Below are 20,821 nucleotides of genomic sequence, written 5' to 3'. Positions count from 1 at the left end.
GCGTGTGGGTTGGTCTCTTCAGGACAATGCCCAGGCAGCTGCTCCAGCCTGACGTGCCTCCCTTCACCTCACTAACCCCTTCTCAGCCACCAAGAATCAGCTCAAATGTCACCTCCTCCAGGAAGCCTTCCTCTGGTTGAATTTGATGCTCCTCCTCTGTGCTCCCATGACATCCTGTGCTTGTACCATGAAAGCATTCCTCGTCTCTCTCCCCACCTCGACCCTGGGTCCCCTAAGACAGGAACTGCATTGTCTGACCTCTGTGTGCCCAGCACCCAGCTCCGTGCCTGACCCTCAGAAGGCAGAGGAGGAATACTCTTCAGTGAATAATACAGAAGTCACCGTATATTGAGTGCTTGCTCTTACTAAACGTTTCTTTTACATTAGATATCTGCATTGCTACACTGAATTCTCACAACTCTCTGAAGTAGAAACCCTTAATGGCCTCATTTTACAGGTGAGGAAACAGAGGCTCAGAGAGGTTGAGGAACTTACCTAAGGACACAATGGCTAATATATCATGAGTCAGGACTCAAACACAGATATGCTAACCTCAAAGTCCAGGCTCTAACCCACATGTGAAAGGGCTGTGGATGGATAGGTGGCTGTGTTGGCCCGTGAGTGGCAAAGATAGTTCTCGTTGTGTTTACCCAGGGCCTTCCAGGGCTGGGACCTGTGGGGAGTTCACTTTTTGGCCCCTGCCAAAATCGAAGCAAGCCCCCAGGTGACCCCCTCTCCTTTAAGCTCCAGAGGACAAGGGAAGGGGGCCTTTCCCCCCACACTTCTGGCCACAGGGGCAATGGGGTTCGGTACTGTGGAGTCAAGAGGCCCGAGTTCTAGTCCTACCTCTGCAGCGACTCTGTGCTCGTCAGCAGTCACCTACAGGCTGCAGGCCTCAGTTGGCTCAACTGGAAAATGGGGAAATGTGTGATAACTTCTGAAGAAAGTAGGTGCGAGATGAAGATCATATGCATCGATTAACTGAAAAATATTTATTGAGTGCTACTGGGGAAATCTCCGGAAACAAACACAAATTCTACCCTGAGAACTCGTGAAAATGTGAGACTAGGGCGTCTGATCTTCCAAAGCATTTGCCCCCCACCAAATGTCAAGTTGTAGGTCCTTGGCCTGTTCTCTCTGGCCTTCAGCATGCTGGGTGGCCAGCGCCCTCACACCCGTTCACCACCCTCTTCTCGCCAGACTTCACCAGGGCCCGCCTTCCTTGGGCAGGCCTCTTTGGCTAATCTAGTACCCACTTAATCAAAACAGTTATTCTGGGCCCCGTCCCTTTTAACCTGTCTCTTTGAAGAGAGATCAAATAATGACCTAATGACTTATACCTGCAGGGAGATTTTCATTTTTAACAGGTCACAAAATTATTGATCCAAAGAAATATAGTTTCTGACCGTAGGGGAGATGTGTTGCAGGGGAAAGGGGTTAAGTCTTTGCCTTTAGAGCTGCAAAAAGAGAATTTGTTGCTTTGTTTAAAAAGCACAAATATTGATGAGTGCATTCATAAATACCACCCATATCCTAACCAACACTCATGATCCATTGATTTTTCCAGCCCTCATTCTCTAGCCTTTGTGTTTTCTGATCATTGTGACGTGGCACATGAGCGGCATTCCATGCTGCTCAAGAGCTTTCATGATGATCAGTGTTCTTGGGTGCATAGCGTTCCCATGGGTATCAGAATATATCTAACTATTCTCTGTGGTTGGACATTTACATGAATTTTTGCTCTCTGCCCTGCTCTAATCCAGGGAGAGACATCTTTGCATGTACAGCCATTTCTTTACGTTAAATTATTTCCTTTGGCAGGAATTCCCATGATGTGCTTTGTTGCTTTAAAATAATAGACTCTGTTCTCCAGAGCTGGGTCTCTGCAGAAGGCAGTAGGACAGAAGAATCCCAAGACGTGTTAAAAGAATAAGGTTTTTCCAAGCCCGCATGCCTTCATTTTTGACCCAGAACCAGCCAAGTGGGCATGTTTCTGTCCCCCACAAGCTTGTAGCTGACAACAAGAGACTCAGGTCAAAGGGCTGGATGAGGCCTAGGCAGTGGGTCTAGGGTAGGGTTTTTGGCATCACACACGTTCATGTTCACATGTTCTCCCTTACCGGCACATGACTTTGGGCCAGCCACTTAACTGTGCTGAAACTACTTTTCCTCATGTACAAAATTGGGCTAATAATGGTACCCTTCTCATTAGGGTTTATGAGGATGGAGTTCTGCACCTGATAAATATTCTGTCCTGTCCCTCGCTTTCCTGTAAGGTCAGGCCTCTTCCCTGCAGCCTAATTTTCAGGTCCATTTTGCTGCTGCCAGCCCACCCCCACCCTCTCCCTTCTCCCTCTGCCTTCCCCTCCGGTACTTTGACGAATGAGAAAGAGAGTTGGGGGCTTCAGGCCTCGGTAGGGCCTTCCTCTAAGAGTCCTGCATGTATCCCTCAATGGTCTCCCTGTGTCTGTTTCCTGCTCTCCCCAAAAGGGAGAAACCCCTGTCCCACAGAGCAAGGGAGAGATGGTTATAAGCAGAACCAGCTCCCTGGAGCAGTGAGGGCTGGTGTAGAGGGCCCTGTTGAACCTAGAGGCAAGATCTTTTCTACCATTAGGAAACCCTGTATCCAGGATTCAAGGATTGCTGACTCTAGGAAAAGGACTCCACTCAGAGTCCTGCCACTTTCAGCCTGATCTTGGTCACGGATGTGCCCTCGGGCTCCTTCTCCTAACTTTGTTCCCACCACTCTTTACCCTGCAGCAGCTCCCACAGCCTTCCAAATAGCTTGCAGAGTTCAGGGCAGAATCTCAGGAAGGGGAGAGTTCTGTCTTCATGGAAATATTGATGTGGCTCTGCTGGGGAGTGAGGGACTTAATCAAGATCAAAGTTTTCCTGAGAGCTGTTGATGCTGAATTTGGAAACCGGCATGCTGTTGTTCCCTGGTATCTTTAGCAAAAAAGTCAAAACATTTGCTTTTTTTCCATTGCTTATCATCTGAGATCTTGCTGGGGTGCAATAAGAGAACCTTGAATTTAAAAGGAGGTCCCAGGAGCCCACGAGGCTGGGGGGCTTGGGTCTGAGATCTTTCCAGTCTGTTATAGGCAATGAGTTCTCCTCTCTCGCCTGGAGCACTACGGTGCCGTGTTTTCCTCTGGTCTTCTCTGCCCAGAAATTACCAGAGAGCAGGCTGTGGGTGAGTGTGGGCCAAGGCCTCAGCTGATTCCATTTTTGTAGCAGAGAACACACATCGTGGGATTTGTTCTAGCAGTTCTGGTTTTGGTTGCTCTGCTATTCGCTCTTTTTATTCTTGTTCCATTCAGAGTGAGCTCCCCTGGGTCCAGTGGCCACAATGCTGGGAGTCATATTTATGGGCATGAGGTTAGACCTGTGCCACATTCTGTGCCCCTCAGTGGGAGGAGGAAGACAGTAAAGGCAGTCCTCCCTGTCGTTAGAATAATGTTTAGTTGGGTTTATCTGTCTGATATTTCACTCATAAACAATTGCACCAGGCTTTGCAAGCATAGAGGGTCCTCTAATAATGGCCATTATGGCACAGTAACAGGTACTAATGGCCGTCATTTTGCTGGCAATGACAGCACCTCAACTTCTCTTCCCAACAGACGCAATTTCTCGGGGTTTACTTTGTCTCATCCCAAGAGTTCCTTGCTAACGCCTACGTCTTAGCCGTCCTTCTGTTCCTCGCCCTGCTGCTGCAAAGGACATTTCTGCAAGCATCCTACTATGTCGCCATTGAAACCGGAATTAACTTGAGAGGAGCCATACAGGTACTTGGATGATTATTTTTGCCCTTCACAGTAAAACCCGCATTATTCATCCTCATGGACGCTCAAGAATAATTCTGCTGTGAATTTATTTTTCTGTTGCCCTTTAAAGGTGTTTTGCAACAATAACCATTGACAAGGCAGTGTGGGATGGTGGGAAGTGGTTTAGGCCTCCACATTTTCCAGCCTTGAAAGTGACAGACATCACTAATCAATCACAGCACTCTTTCCTGCTGGACGCAAATACAGCCTCAGAATCCTTCTCTAGATGCTGCTCCAAAGTTCTGCTACCAGAAAGCCTTCTTTGGGTGCAAAAAAAGAAACGTGTTTGACGTAACGGGACTAGATAGCCTCTAAGATCTATTTGAGCTCTTAGATCTTGGGTCTTAATGACAGAGACTTACCTGGCCTGATAGGTCCCTGGGTCTAGCTTCTTGCTGCTGCCTCTTGTGGCTTCCTTCCCAGAGTGAGTTGGAAAGATAATCAAAGTCAGGGAGGTTTCAGGGCCCCTGCAGGCAAGGTGGTGACGAGAGTTGTCTAAGTCCAAGTCCCACTGTTTTCATTAGAATCTTGGTTCAGCTGTTGGAATGGAGAGGCCGAGGAGGATTGTGATTTAAATAGCATAGGGGTTTATTTTCACATTTAGTCAGGGCTGGTATAGCAGCTACACAGTCATCGGAGACCTTGAATCCTTCCCTAATGTTGCTCTGCCAGCCTTCTAGAAATTCTCCTTGTGAAAAGGAGAGAATGAATACTGGGGGATTCTGCCATACCAAGCAATTCCCAGGAATTAGGACATTAGGAAGTTGTGACTAAATCCCAAAGCCTTCTCGTTCTTCGGAAATATTCCTCAGAACCATTAACACTGCCTGGTCCTCTGGGAGCCAGGACCAGAGGCTTTGCAGAAAAGGGACTGAGAGGAGAAGGATATAGCCTGGGCTGGGGACAATGTCAGGGTCCAAACTCTGGGTATCTTGGTGTAGTCCATGTGAATGGCGCCCCCTAGAGTGTGAGGGGACACCCTGTGCAGCTGTACTTGACAGCTCTGCCCATCCTCAGTGGTTTTCCATTGAGAAAGCAGAGCCGTTTCCTCAAGGATGTCGTATGAGAATGGTGGAAAAAGCCCAGGAAAATCTAAGACCCTCTAAGACTTAGAGGGGCTCAGAGTTAGGAGGAATCAAGCTATTGCTCAGTTCAGAAAACTTTTCTGAAAATCCCAGCCTCTACCCAGACCCCTCCAGAGACAGGCAGGCATGCATCACCACAAACAGCAGCCAATTTTGTAGTCAAGCAGTTTTGTAATTGAATCTGTTTTGTATTTGTATTTGTATGTCGTAAATCACACACTGGCCCAATGATTTCTAATTACACTAAAAGAGCCAAAAATGGTTTTTTAATGTATTAACATCTAATTGTTTTTCTCACACTCTCTGAATCTTTTGGATTAATGAGAAATTAATTCATATGACACAATTAATACTGGCATTAATTATGCAAACAAATTAGGGGAAAACCCTTCTTCCTTTCAAAGATTTACAGAAAATTATAGATAAGAGTCTATGTCTTCATGCATTTGAGAATAACCACATTTCTTGCATGAAAAGTTATTAAGCAAAATTCCTATATTGTACATAGCTGAGATATACTAGCTGTCAGTCGGTTGTGTATTTCTGTTTACCCTGGTCTTTACTTAATAATGCTTTGTTTGATAGATTACTCTATGTCCCTACTTCACTGAAACAACGTTTATTATTATTCTTTGAAGACTGATTTCACATAATCTAGGATGTGCATAGATTTGTCCAGAAATGTCATTGCCATTATTTTAAACCTTACCTGTGGTGTATATAAAATCACAAAAATACATAGAATAATTTCGTACTTTAAGCAAAGCTGACCCATAAAAAAGCCTGGGTTTACACAAAAGATGAATTAAGGACTGGGAATCCACAGAATGCACAATAGAATCTGATTCAAGAGCAGGCATCCCTAGGACATTTAAGACAGGAGTGCGTTTTCCCTTGTTCAAGAGCACATAGCCTGAAAATTGCCATCTTTCTAGGAGGCATGATCACTCTGCACGTAGAGCTTTGAGGTTCAGAACTTTGATGGGGAGCCATTACCATGCTGTTCCCCATCTGCTCCAGGAGGCAGAACAAGATCCTTGGAGGGGCTGCACTCCAGGACAGTGCCAGGGCTGATCGACACTCATGTGTCGTGCCTCACATGTGACCTCACATGTGACAAGGCTGAACCCTTGTTTTGTTTCAAGGCTCAGTTAAGACAAGACTTGGCCCCAGAGCATATCCCCTGCCCCGGGTAGAGATGGCCACACTAAAACACACGGCTGCCCCACCTCATCATTTTTATGGCTCAGAAGCGTGTTCTCCACTGGCTTCTGGTAAATCAAGAAAACACATGAACATGAAGATCTGCTTTTAAGATTTAAGAGTTAATAAAGTCCTGTCCCCAAGGGAGAGATCTTGCTTGCTGGGTAGGCAGCTTGCCATGCTGGCATGGATTCCTCGTTTGAATGCTGCCTCTCTGACTTGCTTGATCTGTAATCAAAGCCTTTACCTCTCTGAGCCTTAGGTGCCTCATTTGTAAAATTGGAGCAATAATGCAGTGCCCCTTATGGAGCTGCCCTGGGGCTCCACGGAGACTGTCTGAGAAGTCCCTGGCAAATTGTAGACTTGTGACATCTGTGGTGGTGACTAGGATGATGATGATGACAAATATGAAACACTCTGCTCTCATTTTTAGACCAAGATTTACAATAAAATTATGCACCTGTCCACCTCCAACCTATCCATGGGGGAAATGACTGCCGGGCAGATCTGTAACCTGGTTGCCATTGACACCAACCAGCTCATGTGGTTTTTCTTCTTGTGCCCAAACCTCTGGGCTATGCCGGTACAGGTAAGGGATGTGTGCTTTGTGGAGAGGAGAGTGGGAGGGGACACAAACCAGAATCTGCTGGTACATGACCGGTGACTGGGAGCTTACCATCTTCCATTCTATGTTCGCCTGTACCCTCCACCCTCTGGGGTCTCCATGGGGTGTACCCCTGGGTCCCTATACTGTCTCACACTCTGCAAGTGGTCTAGCATCTCGCTTGATGATCAGAGAAGGCAATGTCGTTAAGACTTTTAAAATGCAGCCAACTTTAAAAAAAACTATAGAATAGTCACATGTGGAGTACTTCTGCAGACATTAACAGTTATGTTGTAGCAAAGTACTTAATTACATTGAAAAGTGTTCATGATGTATTTTTAAGCAAAAAGAGTAAATTACAAAATAGTATACTCGGTGTGTTTCCTACTAAATTGGAATGTCTATATGTATACTTGTGCACAGATTCACACAGAAAAAAGAACTGGAAGGCCACATGGTGGGATTACAAGTGATTTTTATTTTCTTTATGCATTTATTTCTCCAATAAACATGTATTATTTTTGAAAATCAGAAACATGCTTGTTTTAAAAGCCAAGCAACCTTTGGGGCTGGCTCTGAGGGAGGTGCATTCTCCCCCGTGATAGCGGGAGGATTCTCCGGGTGGTTTACTTGATTCTCGGCCTCGTCTGCTCTAACTCCCACGGAGGTCTTCCACCACGGAGTCTGGGATTCCTGTCCCGTGCCTGGGAGTGAATCTTTGCTTTGGTGCTCAGGCTGGAAGTGGACCCATTCCCAAAGGGCCTGCAGGCTCCACAGGGTCTGCCTGGCATAGAGGAAAGTCTCATAGACCCCTAGACTTGTGTGAGAAGACTGATTCAAGTACGTAACCCCTCTGAGCCTCGGTATCTTCATCTATGAAATGGGGGGGATCCCTACCCTCTGGAGTTGCTATGACGATTCAGTTAGATGACGTAAGTAAAGCAGCGAGCAGAGTGCCCAGCACAGAGCAGTCACTCAGTCAAGATCAGATCCTCTAACTTGCACACTGTGGTGGGAGTGAGGACTTTACCAGTCCAGACGCCATTGCTTCTTGGTGCCATTGGATGCAGATTCCATAAACCTTAATCTCAAGTGACTTTTATTGGTCCTCCTTACTTGTAAAGCTTATATTTAAAAGACATTAAAGGAAAATAGGAGGAAAGGCTCGGACAGGGAGGCAGCTAGACAAGGTGGGGGTGTGGGACATGGAAGCTGGTGGTCCTTTTTATGGAAACAGCCCTGTATGCCATGCCCCATTCCCACTTACCCAGGCCCAGACCCCTGTGTCCCCTTCCACTCTGCCAAGCTGGATCAGTGACTACAAGATCTACAGAAGGGCCTGGAGGGTTCATCCAATACAGTCACCAGCCTTTTATCCTTTCTGTTATGTCCCCTGAACAACCTGTTTCAAAAGATTCTGTCCACCAAACCTGTTGCACTGTTATCGTTACTGTTACTTATAATGTTTATTGCACATGCACCTTGCTAACAATACTAACAAATACTGACTAATAACGAAGAACCCTGGCCTACGCCTGGCCCTGCCCCAGCCTCTCTCACCTGTGTAATTAACCCTCGCAACACTGTGGGGTAGGAATTTTTATCTCCACTAATTACTTACCTTTGTTTATTTATCATGAAGTATGACTTGGTTTTCCATTTTTAATTCCTCAAGGGCTACGCCTTTGCCACTTACAGCTTTGACCAGCCTTCAAGACCCAGTGTTACCAAACTGAGTTATGATACAATCCCTTCAACCTGGTCAGAATTCCGGGTATAGCCTGGTTGGCCACAGTGCACACAAGGCTTTCGATAATATTGAAATTAGCTCAGGAGCCCATTCCTTTGTCCCCAAGGGCTCTCCCTGGTTTTTAATCATTTTTGGGTCACATATACCTTTTTTTAAATAACAGATTTATTGAGATATAATTCACTCATTTAAAGTATACAGTTCAATGGATTTTAACATATTCACAGAATTGTGCAACCATCATCACCATTTTAGACCATTTTCATCACCCCAAAAAGAAACCCATACCCATTGGTGGTCACTCCTCATCCCTACCTCCGCCCTAGACCACCATATATATATAATCTACATATACTCCTGAGAATCTAATGAAACCTTCTCAGAAAAACAAATGTGCATTAACACATTTTGCCTACAATTTCAGGGGCTTTATGGGCCCCCTGAAGCTATGGACACCAGGGGAAGAAACTCAGCCATAGTGAGGGGCTCTGCATTTCCTCATCCCGTGGGCATCAGAGGCCCAGAGAGGGCAGGGGCCTTACCCTGGGCTACACAGTAAACTGGTAGCAGCACCATACCCAGGTATCTCCTTTCTGTGGTTCCCTAGTGACAGGGTTCCCATGAGACCTGTTTGTTTGTTTGTTTGTTTTTAAGAAGGAGGGTCTGCCACCTGGTCTCCAACTATGTACCAGGCGCTATTCTAGGTGCTCATCGTATGTGTTCATTTAATCTTCACAACAGTCATGCTAAGTGGGCATTAAAATCACCATTTTAAAGATGAAGAAGCTGAGACTCCGAGAGGTTAAGTAACTTGCCCAAGATTGCACAGCCAATAAGTGCTGGGACGGCATTCAAACTCTGGGCTACCGACTCCAGGGATGGTGATCTCCCCACTGCTACACTAGATTGCTTTCCTAACCTGTGACTAGGAGGTAAAATACCAGTTTTATTCCCCACACTTGCTGTGCACACTCAGAATTCCTGATTTCTGGAATATTCCCCTGTGGGGTCCATTCAGACCCATGCAGAAGAGAGGAGTGACCAGAAGAGTCTGGGGAGCGGGACGAGGGGTGGGCACAGCCCCTGCCCCAGTGGCTGCCAGCACTTGAGGTGGTGGGGGTGCAGGCACCGACCCCAGCTGGTGCCCTGGTGGTGACTCTGGGAGTGCCCTGGGAGCTTCCTTGGTGTCTGGATCAACCCGAGTTGGCTGAATGGCACACTGATTGCCTCCATACAAGGGCAGCTAATGAAAGGACTGGATGCCAGGAATACTTTGCCAGGAGGGTGATGGGAGCAGGGCCCAGCAGGAGTGGGCGGTTCTTCATCTCCTAATGTGCTCCTCTGCCCATCCATGCCAGCATTTCGCATCAGTTAACCACTGGGAGGCAGGTGGTGAAGGGGCCATTCAGCCCCTAAGAACCTGCTGATGCAGGAGGCATTCTCTAATTAATGGAAGTTACAGAGCCACCCTCCCTCTTCTCTGTCCTTGAGATACTGCGAGGAGCTTAGTGTCGATTTGGTAGAGGGCTCGGGAGTGCAGGGCTAACCCAGGCAGACTTTTTTTTTTTCAATTAAGGAAGACAGCACATCTGTTCCTCTAGAATAAGCCCTGAATTTAGAAGTGCCTGCTTTTGAAGGCAACCTGAGAAATTGTCATCTTGATGCTTTGGGGGCTGGTGAGAGTAATTTACACTTCTCATAAATATTCAGAAGCAGGCAGTCATTTACATAAAGCGAGAAACAGTGAATTCTCTTTTCAGAGAATACCTGCCAGAATCACTAAAAAATTAAAGACACCAGGAGCATAAGAGTGAAAAGTAAACTCTCTGACCCTGGACTGGTTTTACGTGACACGGATGTGGCAGTTTGGCCCCTTTTCTCATGTATCACTTTTTTCCAATGAGGGTGAAATGTCAGCCTTGATAAGCAGCAAGCAGAACAAAAGGTGCTGTCACACTCATTGTGCAGCCTCCGCTCTGAGACTTCCGTCTGGAAAGTAGACTGGGAGAGAGTTAACGCTTCAGTCAGGCTTGCAGACAAAAGCAGTTAGTTACCAGCCCAGAGACTGTCTGCTTGTGTGAGAGCCCATCGTGCTAATCCCTCCTTCTGAGATTGCTTTGTCACACCTCCTCTCTCCCCCAAGACAATTTGGAAACCCGGGCACCAAGGCATGTCCCATTTTAGGGGACTGGGGATGGGGGAATTTTGCCAACGCTCCCTGGCAGGGCAGCCCCCAGGTCAAAGAGAACTCATCCTATGACCCTCCCTCAGATCATCGTGGGTGTGATTCTCCTTTACTACATCCTCGGAGTCAGTGCCTTAATCGGGGCAACTGTCATCATTCTCCTGGCCCCTGTCCAGTACTTTGTGGCCACCAAGCTCTCTCAGGCCCAGCGGAGCACACTGGTGAGTGTCCACAGATGCACACATGGCCCTTTTCCCCATCCTTCCCCCATGTATCTGCCTGCTCCCTCCCCCCTCACATCAGCAGGTCTCCTCATTCTTCCCCCAGATGCCACCAAACAGCCCCCCAGCACACACACATCCACACTATCATTGTCCAGGCCTCAGTTTCTTTGTCTGTGAAATGGGATTAATGGAGAAGGGAAGGGGCATCCCTGTGGGACAGGAGCTGGGCATATCTGTGAAATGGTGAGAGCATTGACTCATCTCCTTCCTCCTGGGTGGGATGGGGGCAGAGGAAACCCTTCTCTGACTTGGTGACCCCTGGCAGGAGTATTCCAACGAGAGGCTGAAGCAGACCAATGAGATGCTCCGTGGCATCAAGCTGCTCAAGCTGTACGCCTGGGAGAACATCTTCCGCACGCGAGTGGAGATGACCCGCAAGAAGGAGATGACCAGCCTCAGGGCCTTCGCCGTCTACACCTCCATCTCCAGTGAGTCCACCCCAACCAGCCAGCCCTGCGTGCTGCTGCCTGAATTCTAGGATAGGGTGTCAGGGCTTGGGTGAGGGGGTAGGGGTGGCAGAAGCGGGAGGCTTGGGGATCATCCAATCCAGGCGAGCCTCAGACTTCCTCTTGTAGCACAGCCCCGCGAAATCACAGTGTTCTTCCGTCATTTATCCAGCAAATATGTGCTGAGAGCCTGCTGTGTGCGGGGCACTGTGCTGGCCCTCAGGATGCAGTGATGAGAAAGACAGATGAGGTCTTTGACATGTTGTTGAGCTGATATGTTATTACAGACAGCAATAAACGAATAAATAACAACCATCTTGAATCCTCCTAAGCGTGAGGACTTCCTTTCAATAAGTCAGCCTGAGCTTCCACTGCCCCAGGAAGCTTCCATCTACCAGGGCTGTGAGAAGGAGAAACTTGCTCTTTCAAGAGCGGAAGCTCAAGTTTGAGGTACTCACAGGTGCAGGGACTGAATTTACATTAACCAAGTGGTTTGGGAACCCCAAACCCAGAAAATAGAGAAAAAAAGACCAAAACTAATAAAACTCGTAGGGTCCCAGCAAACACACGTTTAAAACCACTTTTCAGAGAACATAGGGCTCCTATGGTGAACATTCCTGTTGAACGAGGAGCTAATAATAAAGAATAAAAGTCCACCAGAGAAAAGTGCTCCACCAGAGTGAAAGTCAGCAAATGCAGAAACAAATAGGAGGATTGGTCCCTCAATACCTGGAGATGACAGAATAGTCTAAAGAAGAGAATAAAATAAATATGTTTAAAATAATTAAAGAGCTTAAGGAAGTATAAAACCCACAAGACAAAACAGGAAAGTGTTGGGGGAAAAGAGAGCCAAAAGAACTTCTAGAAATTAAAAGTTTTGTCATTGAAATTAATTCAGTGGAGAATAGTCCCCAGGTCAGAGTCAGGGCTGATGGAGGTCAGGTGGCTGATGGAGTCCTGGCCCAAGTTTCTCCCAGTTGGTCTGGTGGCTCCATGGACCCACCCCATGGTGGTTACTTTTCAAGTGCATAATTGGGATGTAGATCTTTAGCAGCTGGTTCCCTGACCTGTCGGGTTTAAGAACGATTATGATAGGAAGGGCCAAGAGGAAGCCCCCAGAGAGAGAAAACAAAAAGTAAACCAACAGCAACTCAGTGTACAGGTTAAATGAATTAACAGAGCTGAAGAGAGAATTTGTGATTTAAAAGGTAGAGCTGTGGAAATTATACAGACTGTGGCGAGGAGAGGTAAATGGAAAATGTTTTATGCAAGTTGGGAGAATGGTTTTACAGATGGAAATTGAGGCCCAGAGCCAGGCGCCTTCCTGAGGTCAGGTCCCTCCTGAGGTTAACAGCATGGCTCAGACTAAATCCTCCACAGTCTCTTACCTCCTGGCCTTGTGTTATTTTCCACAGAGCTGAGAACCTATATGGGGTGAAGAAGATTTAGGACACAATGGGCATCATTTTCAGGCTATTTTCTCTTAGTAGAAGAGAAACAACCTAGAATGGGCTCTGACGGGAGTGGGAAACGGGAGGAAGTTAGGAGAGATGGACACTGCTGACCACCTCCCCTGCTGAAATTGATTCTTTTGGCGTGCCAGGAAGGGACACCCCTGTGGGGGTGGCAGGTGGTGGGGCAGTAGTGGAGAGTGTGTTAGCTGTGTCTCCCCGATAGGCTCGTGGAGGATGAGACGGTCCCTCAGGTCATCTGTGTGTTCCTGGCGTCCATACTGCCTAGAGAGGGTCTGGTAGGGCCAGGTAGCCATCATCCAACCCAAAGGTTCTGACAGGGCAGGGCTTGCACTGAGCCCCCCAGGCGTCCCGCCTCCCCGTGTCCAGCCAGACCTTGGCGTCCTGTACCTCTGGCGGGACCCTGGTCCAGTCAGCAGTGGCCAGGCCATTCACCATACACAGCACATCTTTCTGCAGAAAGTCTTGCTAGGACCCGATTTTCTCAGAATGGAGCTGTGAGTATGGCAGGCAGCCATTGCTCTCTAGATTCCTCACCAAGACACTCCGGGTTCCTGGTCTCGCCCCTCAACCCTCATCCCTGACCCTGTGGTGCTCAGAGACTCTCCAGAGGACTGGAGAAATTGGGAAGGACCATCTGGGGAGCTCAGAAATCAGTGTCCACACACCCCGGGCCCTCTCCATCCTCTCTGCCAACTCTGCCTGCCCCCGGGTCTGGTTGTGTTAACAGTAACCCCACCCTGTGTACACCACCTGAGTTACAGCCACCTGGCTTTCAGACACCTGGCTTTCAGACACCCCACCCGCGGGAACAGCTGCTGAGGTGGGGGAGGGCTTCCCCTCAGCCAGGCGACTTCCTCTCTGTAATAACACAGCAGGGTGGGGTGGGGCAGGCTCACCGTTGCTGCAATAAGAGAGAGGGGAGGGAAGCAGCACGGGGATTGGGGGCACTGTCTCCCCAAGATTCCTGGCAGCAAAGTAGGGGCAGATCGTGTTGTATAGCTGGAGGCAGGTGGCGGCTGCTTTGCTTCTAGGAGATGTGCACTCATTTCCTGCATTCCAAACTGCAACCTGAGCCGTGTTTTCCTTTGTAAACAACATTATAAGATGCCTAGGTTCCCAGGCTAGCCCACTGAAGCCCATCTAACAAATGCTTTTTGTCCCATGGGGCCTCAGAAGTCAAGCGATGGCTTTGTGAAGGGTCTGGGGCCAGGAGGACCTGGGGAAAGGACACTCCATGTCGTCGAGAGCTGAGGAGACTCTGGAAGGAGTGAGGGGCTCTGGAGCCAAGAAGGGGTCTGCCCAGGGCCCCTTACCTGTCCAGGACTCGGCAACCTAGAGGATAAACAGAGCAGCCCAGGCTAGTCCCTAGAAGAGGACACTGGAGAGGGAAAGGGTCGAGCCCTGCAGGAGGGCTTTGAAAGACAAATGCTGTTTGCTCAGGTTTGTTCGCAGCCCTTCTTGGAATGGGTTTCTTTGTGTTGGTGGGCAATGGGGCAGGGAGAGATGGGGTGGTAGGGTTGGGGCACCTCCCAGCTGCACGTATATGCTTTGAGTGTGTTTTCATTTACCTCCTCCTGGACTTCCTGCCTTCTGCTCTCTGTCACCAGGGATCAGGACACAGGTGATTAGACCTGAAGTAATGGGGCATCTTTCATTCTCGCCCCTGGCGCCAGCCGTGGGGTCCTGGCGCCAGAGAGGAGCCTTAGGGTCCCGTTTCCTGATGCCGCCCATCCTGGTGCTGCCTGCTGGCCTTTCATTCCGGTCCTCGCACTCCAGGCAGTCAGACTGTCAGGCAGACAGGGTTGCCTCTGACACTCTATCTAATGGTCTTGCTGTCAGCATCACTGAGAGCTCCTGTGCGTAGAGCCCTGAGCTGACGCAGAGCAGGGCAGTACAGGGGGCTAAAAGGAAAGTGGGTACTATTTCCCCACCATCAAAATCCAGAATCAAAGAAAAACAGAGATGTAAGTAAGTTACTCAGTGGGTGTTGTGTGAGCCCAGCCCTGTTTGCCTGGCCCTGTGCTAAGTACTGGGAGGGATGCAAAAGACAGTAAGATGTGCTGCCTGTTCTCAAGGAGTTTATATAACATACATGAAACAGTGTGGCAGGCTCTGTGCTGGCCGCCTAGCAAACCTGACTGCACGCAATCCTCATAACAACTCTGTGAGGTATGTAGCTCTATTGTCCCATTTTACAGTACAGAAGACTGAGGCTCAGTGAGGTGAAGTGACTCTCTGAGGTCCTCAGCCAGCAAATGGCAGAGAACAGAGAAGAAGGAAGCCCATGTGGGCTGGGAGCTCACACAGAGCTCCATGCAAGAGGAGGCTTGGGCTGCACCACGCAAGTAGAAGATAAAGTGGGAAAAAGCTGGAAGAAAGTGTTGTGGCCACCCCCTTAGAAGTCACTTCAATCTTTCTTTCCTTGCAGAAGCAGCATAACTCCAGGCGTCCAGCCCAGACATGTATTTGAGGACAAGCTTTGCAGGAGTGATGGAGGGGGTCCTAGGCCTTACCAATCAACCAACTGACATGCTGCCAATTCGTTCTATCCTTTGTGCAGCATCCATTCCAGAGCCTTCTCTCTGTGCCAGACTCTCCTGAGGCCCCGGGTGTTAAAGAGCAGGCAGGCGTGGTCCTCGCCCTCACAGACCGGTGGGAGACCTGCCATGAACAGTGGCCATGCATGTGGTCAGAGCCACGGGGTCAGTTCCAACTGCCCCACTTTCTCTTTTGTGTTATTCATCTGGCCCCAGCCTTTTTGCTTCTTTCATTCAGTTATTTACTGAATATTATTTTATTACTGAATAATATTATATTATTTACTGAATAAATATTTACTGTATGCCAGGCCCTGTGCTAAGCATGGGGGATATGGTGGTAAGAAGAAATATTGGTCCCTGCTTGCAGCTTGCTCACAGTCTAGTAGGGAAGCTGACACACAGCTGTGCCATGTGACAGTAACAGAAAGAGGTATTCTAGGCGCCCATAAGAGTTGTACCCAACCTAGTGTTAGGGGTGGTGGATGTCAGGGAAGCCCTGTCAGAGGTGAAGCCCGTTGCTGATGCCCAAAGGATGAGTACAACTTAGCCAGATGAGGGGAAGAATGTTCCAGGCACAAAGGCCTAGAGGTGAGAAGGACGATGGTGTGTTCAAGACTAGAACATAATTTGGTCAGGAGAGGATAACAAGACCAGATCAGGCAGCAACTTGTGTGCTGTGTTCAGGCCGCTGGCTTTCTCCTGAGGCGGGGGAGCCAGTGAAGGAGTTTAAGTAAAGGAAAGACGTGTTTGCCATCTCTTCCAGTGTTCTGTGGCCGGGGGTCTTCCCTCTTCCCAGTTGGGTCTGAACCACAGTCAGGTGGGCCCCTCCCTGGATGAATGTGACTGGCCTCATACCGTGTCTTGGAAAACAAAATCAAACCCCAAAACCCAAATCTGCTGTGAATGAGGGGCGGGGGCAGGATGGTGCTGGTGGACCCCATTTGCAGGGCACCCAGCACCTGCCCTTGTCCACAACCCAGGGCCTGACCATTCTCGGCATGTCTTGTGCTCCTTCTGTCCTCCTTGGTGGAGGCCCTGACTCAGAACAGCCAGTGTTGGGGGGCAAGGTGACCTCCGGACCTGGTCCCCCTTCCTTCTCCAGCCTCTCTGAACCACTTCGATATCTGCCCTTCCTTCCACCAGCTGGGCAGCCACAGGGGGTTGCTGATGCATATCCTGGAGGGGAGGTGGCTGATGGAGAGCTGGGGCAGTTCATCAATTAAGGAGGCAGAAATCAGCGCGACTGCGGGCCTCCTGCCATGTTTCTGCCCCTGCTGCCGGCGGCAGACACACCATTCCTTCTCCCTCTGTTGACTTTGCTATCAGACTGAATGGGAAGTAGCCCTCTGCGTTTCAAAATACATTTCCCCTCCTGCAGGTGCAAGCTGCGATTACGCCCAGGCTGTGGGCCTGCGGCTCCTCCCTGGGCCTTCCTCGGGGGACAAAGATGAATTTAATCAGAGGCACGAGTGGCTGCCTGTGCCTTCCTGACACATGGCTTCTGAAATATTTATCGAGGCTTTGGAAATGAAAAGCTCCTTGTATTGCAGTGCCGGTCTGCCACCCACAAGGCCAGGCAGCATTCCTTGGGCAAAGTCACGGGGAGTGGGGGAGCAGAGCTCGGCTCTGGTTCCAGTTGATGTGTTGTTTTGTTTTGTTTGGGGGGTTATGAAAAGCTAACACACTGTTTGCTACTGGACCCCCAGAACCCAGCACAATGCCTGGAACAGGGAAGACCCTCAAAACATAATTTTTGAATGAATATTTCTTAAGGAATATTTTTGGGGGGATTAAAACCACACCTACGCATATCTCCACACCATTACAGAAGGCTTTCGCTTTTGAAGGTGGCCTTTCAGGCCTGCCTACGTGCAACTAAACTTTTGCATAACAGCATCACACTCACACATCATTTTATAATCTTCTGCTTACGCTTAGTGTTATTTCTCAGTATTTCTTGCCCCCTGACATTCAAGATTTGAGCACTGTCGTGTTCTTCCTTTTTCTTTTTTCCCTAGATCAAATCAAAGTGAGTCAGCCCACCCCATGCCAACGTTGGAGAGAAATCTATTCCTGGTCATATTTCTCACGGCTCCACCACCTTTAGGGTCTTTCAGGGCCTTATGTGGCTCAGGAAAATGGAGGCAAGGCCACAGGTGTTCAACCCTTGATAGCTGGAGGCCCAGCTCCCTTCTGTCCCCACCTGCACTAGGACACAGGGGGTCTGCTTAGCTCAGAGAGGGGTCAGAGCCTTTAGCATCCCAGGCCTTCCCGTCTCTGCACTGACATCCCCAGTCTCAGCCATGTCCACCCCAGAGCCCAATGGGGATCTTCAGAGAGGCATTTAAAACACAGCAGCTGGTGATTCCGTTCCCCCAACCCCCACCCCGAAGAGCAGAGCTCCCCACACAGAGGCCGTCCTTCCAGGAGAGGGTGAGGGAAGTGGAAAATTACATGTTCATTCTTTAGCATCTCCATATAACAGCCAGAACAGGGCAGAAATTAACTCGATCATAAGCATTCTCCATGTTGCTGCATCAGCTTTGGAACACTCATTTTCATATTTATTTATGGCTTGTCTCGTTCCTCAAAGGACTTTAGGCAGCTTCAAGAATAAAGACAATAAAATAGAAAAAATATAAATGAAAAAAAATTACGACAGGGAAAACATGCAGTAGAACAAAATGTCAGTTGTCCCACGTTTTCCAGCTGCAGGACCCACTAGAGCTGAGGTACCACGCTTACTAAAGCAGCCCTCTCGATGGATGCTCCCAGTGTATTTCGTTTCTGATGGTTGGTTGCTGTGCTTGTGGGTTTTGTTCTGCTATGACAGACAATGCTACAGCTAACACCGTCTTGCTGAGGGCTTTGTGAGTGATTATTCGGGATAAATTCCCAGGAGAGGATTACGGGATCAGAAGTCTGAACTTCTGTGTGGCTGTGGCTCCAGAGCGCCAGATTGCTTTCCAAGCAGAGTTGGGCCGATTGATGATCTGACTCTGAACCTGTTCTTTGGCTGGGAGATGAGCCCAGAATGTGTGGGAGGGGTCTCAGGCTGGGGCAAGGGACTGAGGGGGGTGCACAGGTGCCTTCTGTAGCCTGAGCCCCTCCTCTTGGGTAATTGATGGGGATGGGCAGGAAAGGAACAGCAGGAGGCTCCTGCCCTGCAGGACCCCTCTGGAATAACTGGCCCTGGAGGGGATGGGCAAGGCTACTCGCACTTAGAGCTATGTGGTTGGTGATGGTCAAGGGCCCAGACCTCATGGGCATCCTCCTCCCCCTCCCTCTCCCAAGCCAGGATGACTGTGCTATGTCCTATGTCCCAGATCTGGGTCCTTTATACTGTAGGAAAACCAATAATGCTCATACTGCCCCCTGCCAGAGACTATGAGGGAGGGAGGGCTATGGCATTGTGGTGGCACTGGAGACAATGGAGCCTTCTTCAGGAAGGGCAGTTAAAGCACAGTCGTATGTGATATTGGTGTTGATACAAAGCCTGTGGTCAGAGAAATTAGCAGGCCCTGAGAGCTCTAGCCATATCTCCTCCTTGAGACTGGGAGCTCTCCAATGGCAGGGCTGTGTCTCCCCCCATGAGATTAGGAATTCCCCCAAAATGGGCACAATATCTTTCCTCTCTGCTTGCGACCTCCCTAGGGGCATGTTCCCTGTCTCCCCATCATATCAGGGGCTTCTTGGAAGCATAGTTCTGTCTCCCTCCTCAGACTAGGAGCCCCCTGAGGGCAGGGGCCATGTTCTTCCATCCACATGGGGTTCCACATCTCCAGCATGCACTGTGTGTGTACCAGTTAGGTGCAGGATTCTTGGAGTAAGTGGACAGTCAGCTTCTTGGAATGATGTTGGCCATTTGTACTTTAGAGTGTCAGAGACTTTGCCGTTCGTTAGATCGAGTTCACGTGCACAGGCTAAGCCCTTGGCCTCTGGCTCCTGGCTCCTTCTGCTTTAATTGGGCTAATTAAAGAACCAGACTCCTTTCTGGGCTGGCCTGGAAGAGACTCCTGGAAGGAAAGAGGATGAGATGGGAAGGTGGCAGCTAGGGTGGTCATCCCTTACTCGGGGGGGCGGCTGCTGTCTCTGGAAGTTCAGGACCCCATGCCCAGACCTCGGACATCTCACACTTGGGCCGGAGAAGCAGTGACCCGTGGAGCAGGCTAGTAGCCCATGAGGTGTGGTATTCAGGCAGCCCTCTGGCTCGCAGAGCCTGTTCCCCTATATTATCTCCTCTCACCGTGGAGAGAGCCAGAGTGTGTGGACAAGTAAGTACACGTTTACAAAAATCAGGTGAAGAAACTGAGGCACAGGGAAGGCAAATGACCTGCCCAGCTTATACATGAGAGGGACTTCACCCTTCTTTGACTTTAAGTCCAGCTCTCTTTGCTCTCTGGGGTCCTTTTGAAGGATCTGAGGGCCACACTTTAAACAGAATAAGGACAGAACCTCTGTTCCAGCAAACCAACCGCCCCACCTCATGGACTCTAAGCCTTAGAGCTAAGGGAGACCCTGTTTTAAGCTGTCCTTAGTCACTAATACCTTAGTGTAAATGAGTTTGAAATCCTTCCCAAGAGCCATGGGAGATTAGGAAGCCTCCAAACCTCAGAGAGAACCTGGCGTAGGGGGATACAGGGACCAAAGGCACAGGAAGGAGTAGCAACTTGGTGCCCCCAGAAACACACGCTGCTGACCTCACAGTCGACCACAGGCAGCCAGCTCTCCAGTCCCTTCTCCTGCCACTTTCTCTTGGGGCTTCCTCACCCTGTCCACGTGGAGCAGAATAGGAGCGTTTAAGCCTTTATTTAAAGGCTTAAGTCAGAGACGTGGAACGAGAGTCCTGAGGGAAACAGGACTTCAAGGAGCTTTGAGGAGCCGGAGGTGCCACAGGGCTAGAGTTCTGCTCCCACCCTACCCAGCTCCACCCCACAGGCTGGTGAACGGACCCCAGAGGCTGCACTGCCTCCAGACCACCATTTTTAGCGGCCTCATCCTTCCCGCTAAACTGCCCCTGTGCTTCCTCCGCAGTTTTCATGAACACGGCCATCCCCATTGCAGCCGTTCTCATCGTAAGTGGATCCTTGCTCCATCTCCTGGGATTGTGGGGGGCGGGGGAGGCGCGGAATGTCTGTAGTGGGAGGCCGCCCAGGGTTTGGCCTTCTCTGCACATAATTCTGAAGATGGGCTCAGCAGTGGGACTGAAAACAGAGCGATGGACTGAAAGTCTATATTCAGAGAGGGCCCTCCCCCACTCCAGGCAGACAAGGGCCTCGCCTTTGGGCCTGGAAGACCTGAGGCTTAGTCTTTGAAGAAACTAAGCTTTCTTTAAAAAATAGCTATCAAACTTTTTAATTATAAAAGTGAAACACATTTATTCTAGAAACGTTGGGAAATTCAGAAAGGAAAAGGCAAAGAGAAT

At 49.2% G+C, this 20,821-nt stretch overlaps 1 protein-coding gene across 1 annotated transcript in view; it reads left to right on the top strand.

Annotated features, from left to right (window-relative positions):
- The window catches only part of ABCC8 (ATP binding cassette subfamily C member 8), a 75,212-nt gene that overhangs the window by 18,605 nt on the left and 35,786 nt on the right, over nucleotides 1–20,821 (top strand). The window contains exons 7-11 of the mRNA XM_058546076.1: nucleotides 3,621–3,785; nucleotides 6,546–6,701; nucleotides 10,738–10,872; nucleotides 11,201–11,363; nucleotides 20,431–20,471. Coding sequence (XP_058402059.1) covers nucleotides 3,621–3,785; nucleotides 6,546–6,701; nucleotides 10,738–10,872; nucleotides 11,201–11,363; nucleotides 20,431–20,471 — 660 coding nt within the window. The remainder of the gene's footprint in view (nucleotides 1–3,620; nucleotides 3,786–6,545; nucleotides 6,702–10,737; nucleotides 10,873–11,200; nucleotides 11,364–20,430; nucleotides 20,472–20,821) is intronic.

The sequence above is a fragment of the Diceros bicornis genome, chromosome 7, assembly GCF_020826845.1.
Source record: "Diceros bicornis minor isolate mBicDic1 chromosome 7, mDicBic1.mat.cur, whole genome shotgun sequence".
Taxonomy (NCBI): Eukaryota; Metazoa; Chordata; class Mammalia; order Perissodactyla; family Rhinocerotidae; genus Diceros; species Diceros bicornis.
This window is presented reverse-complemented; position numbering and strand designations above follow the sequence as displayed.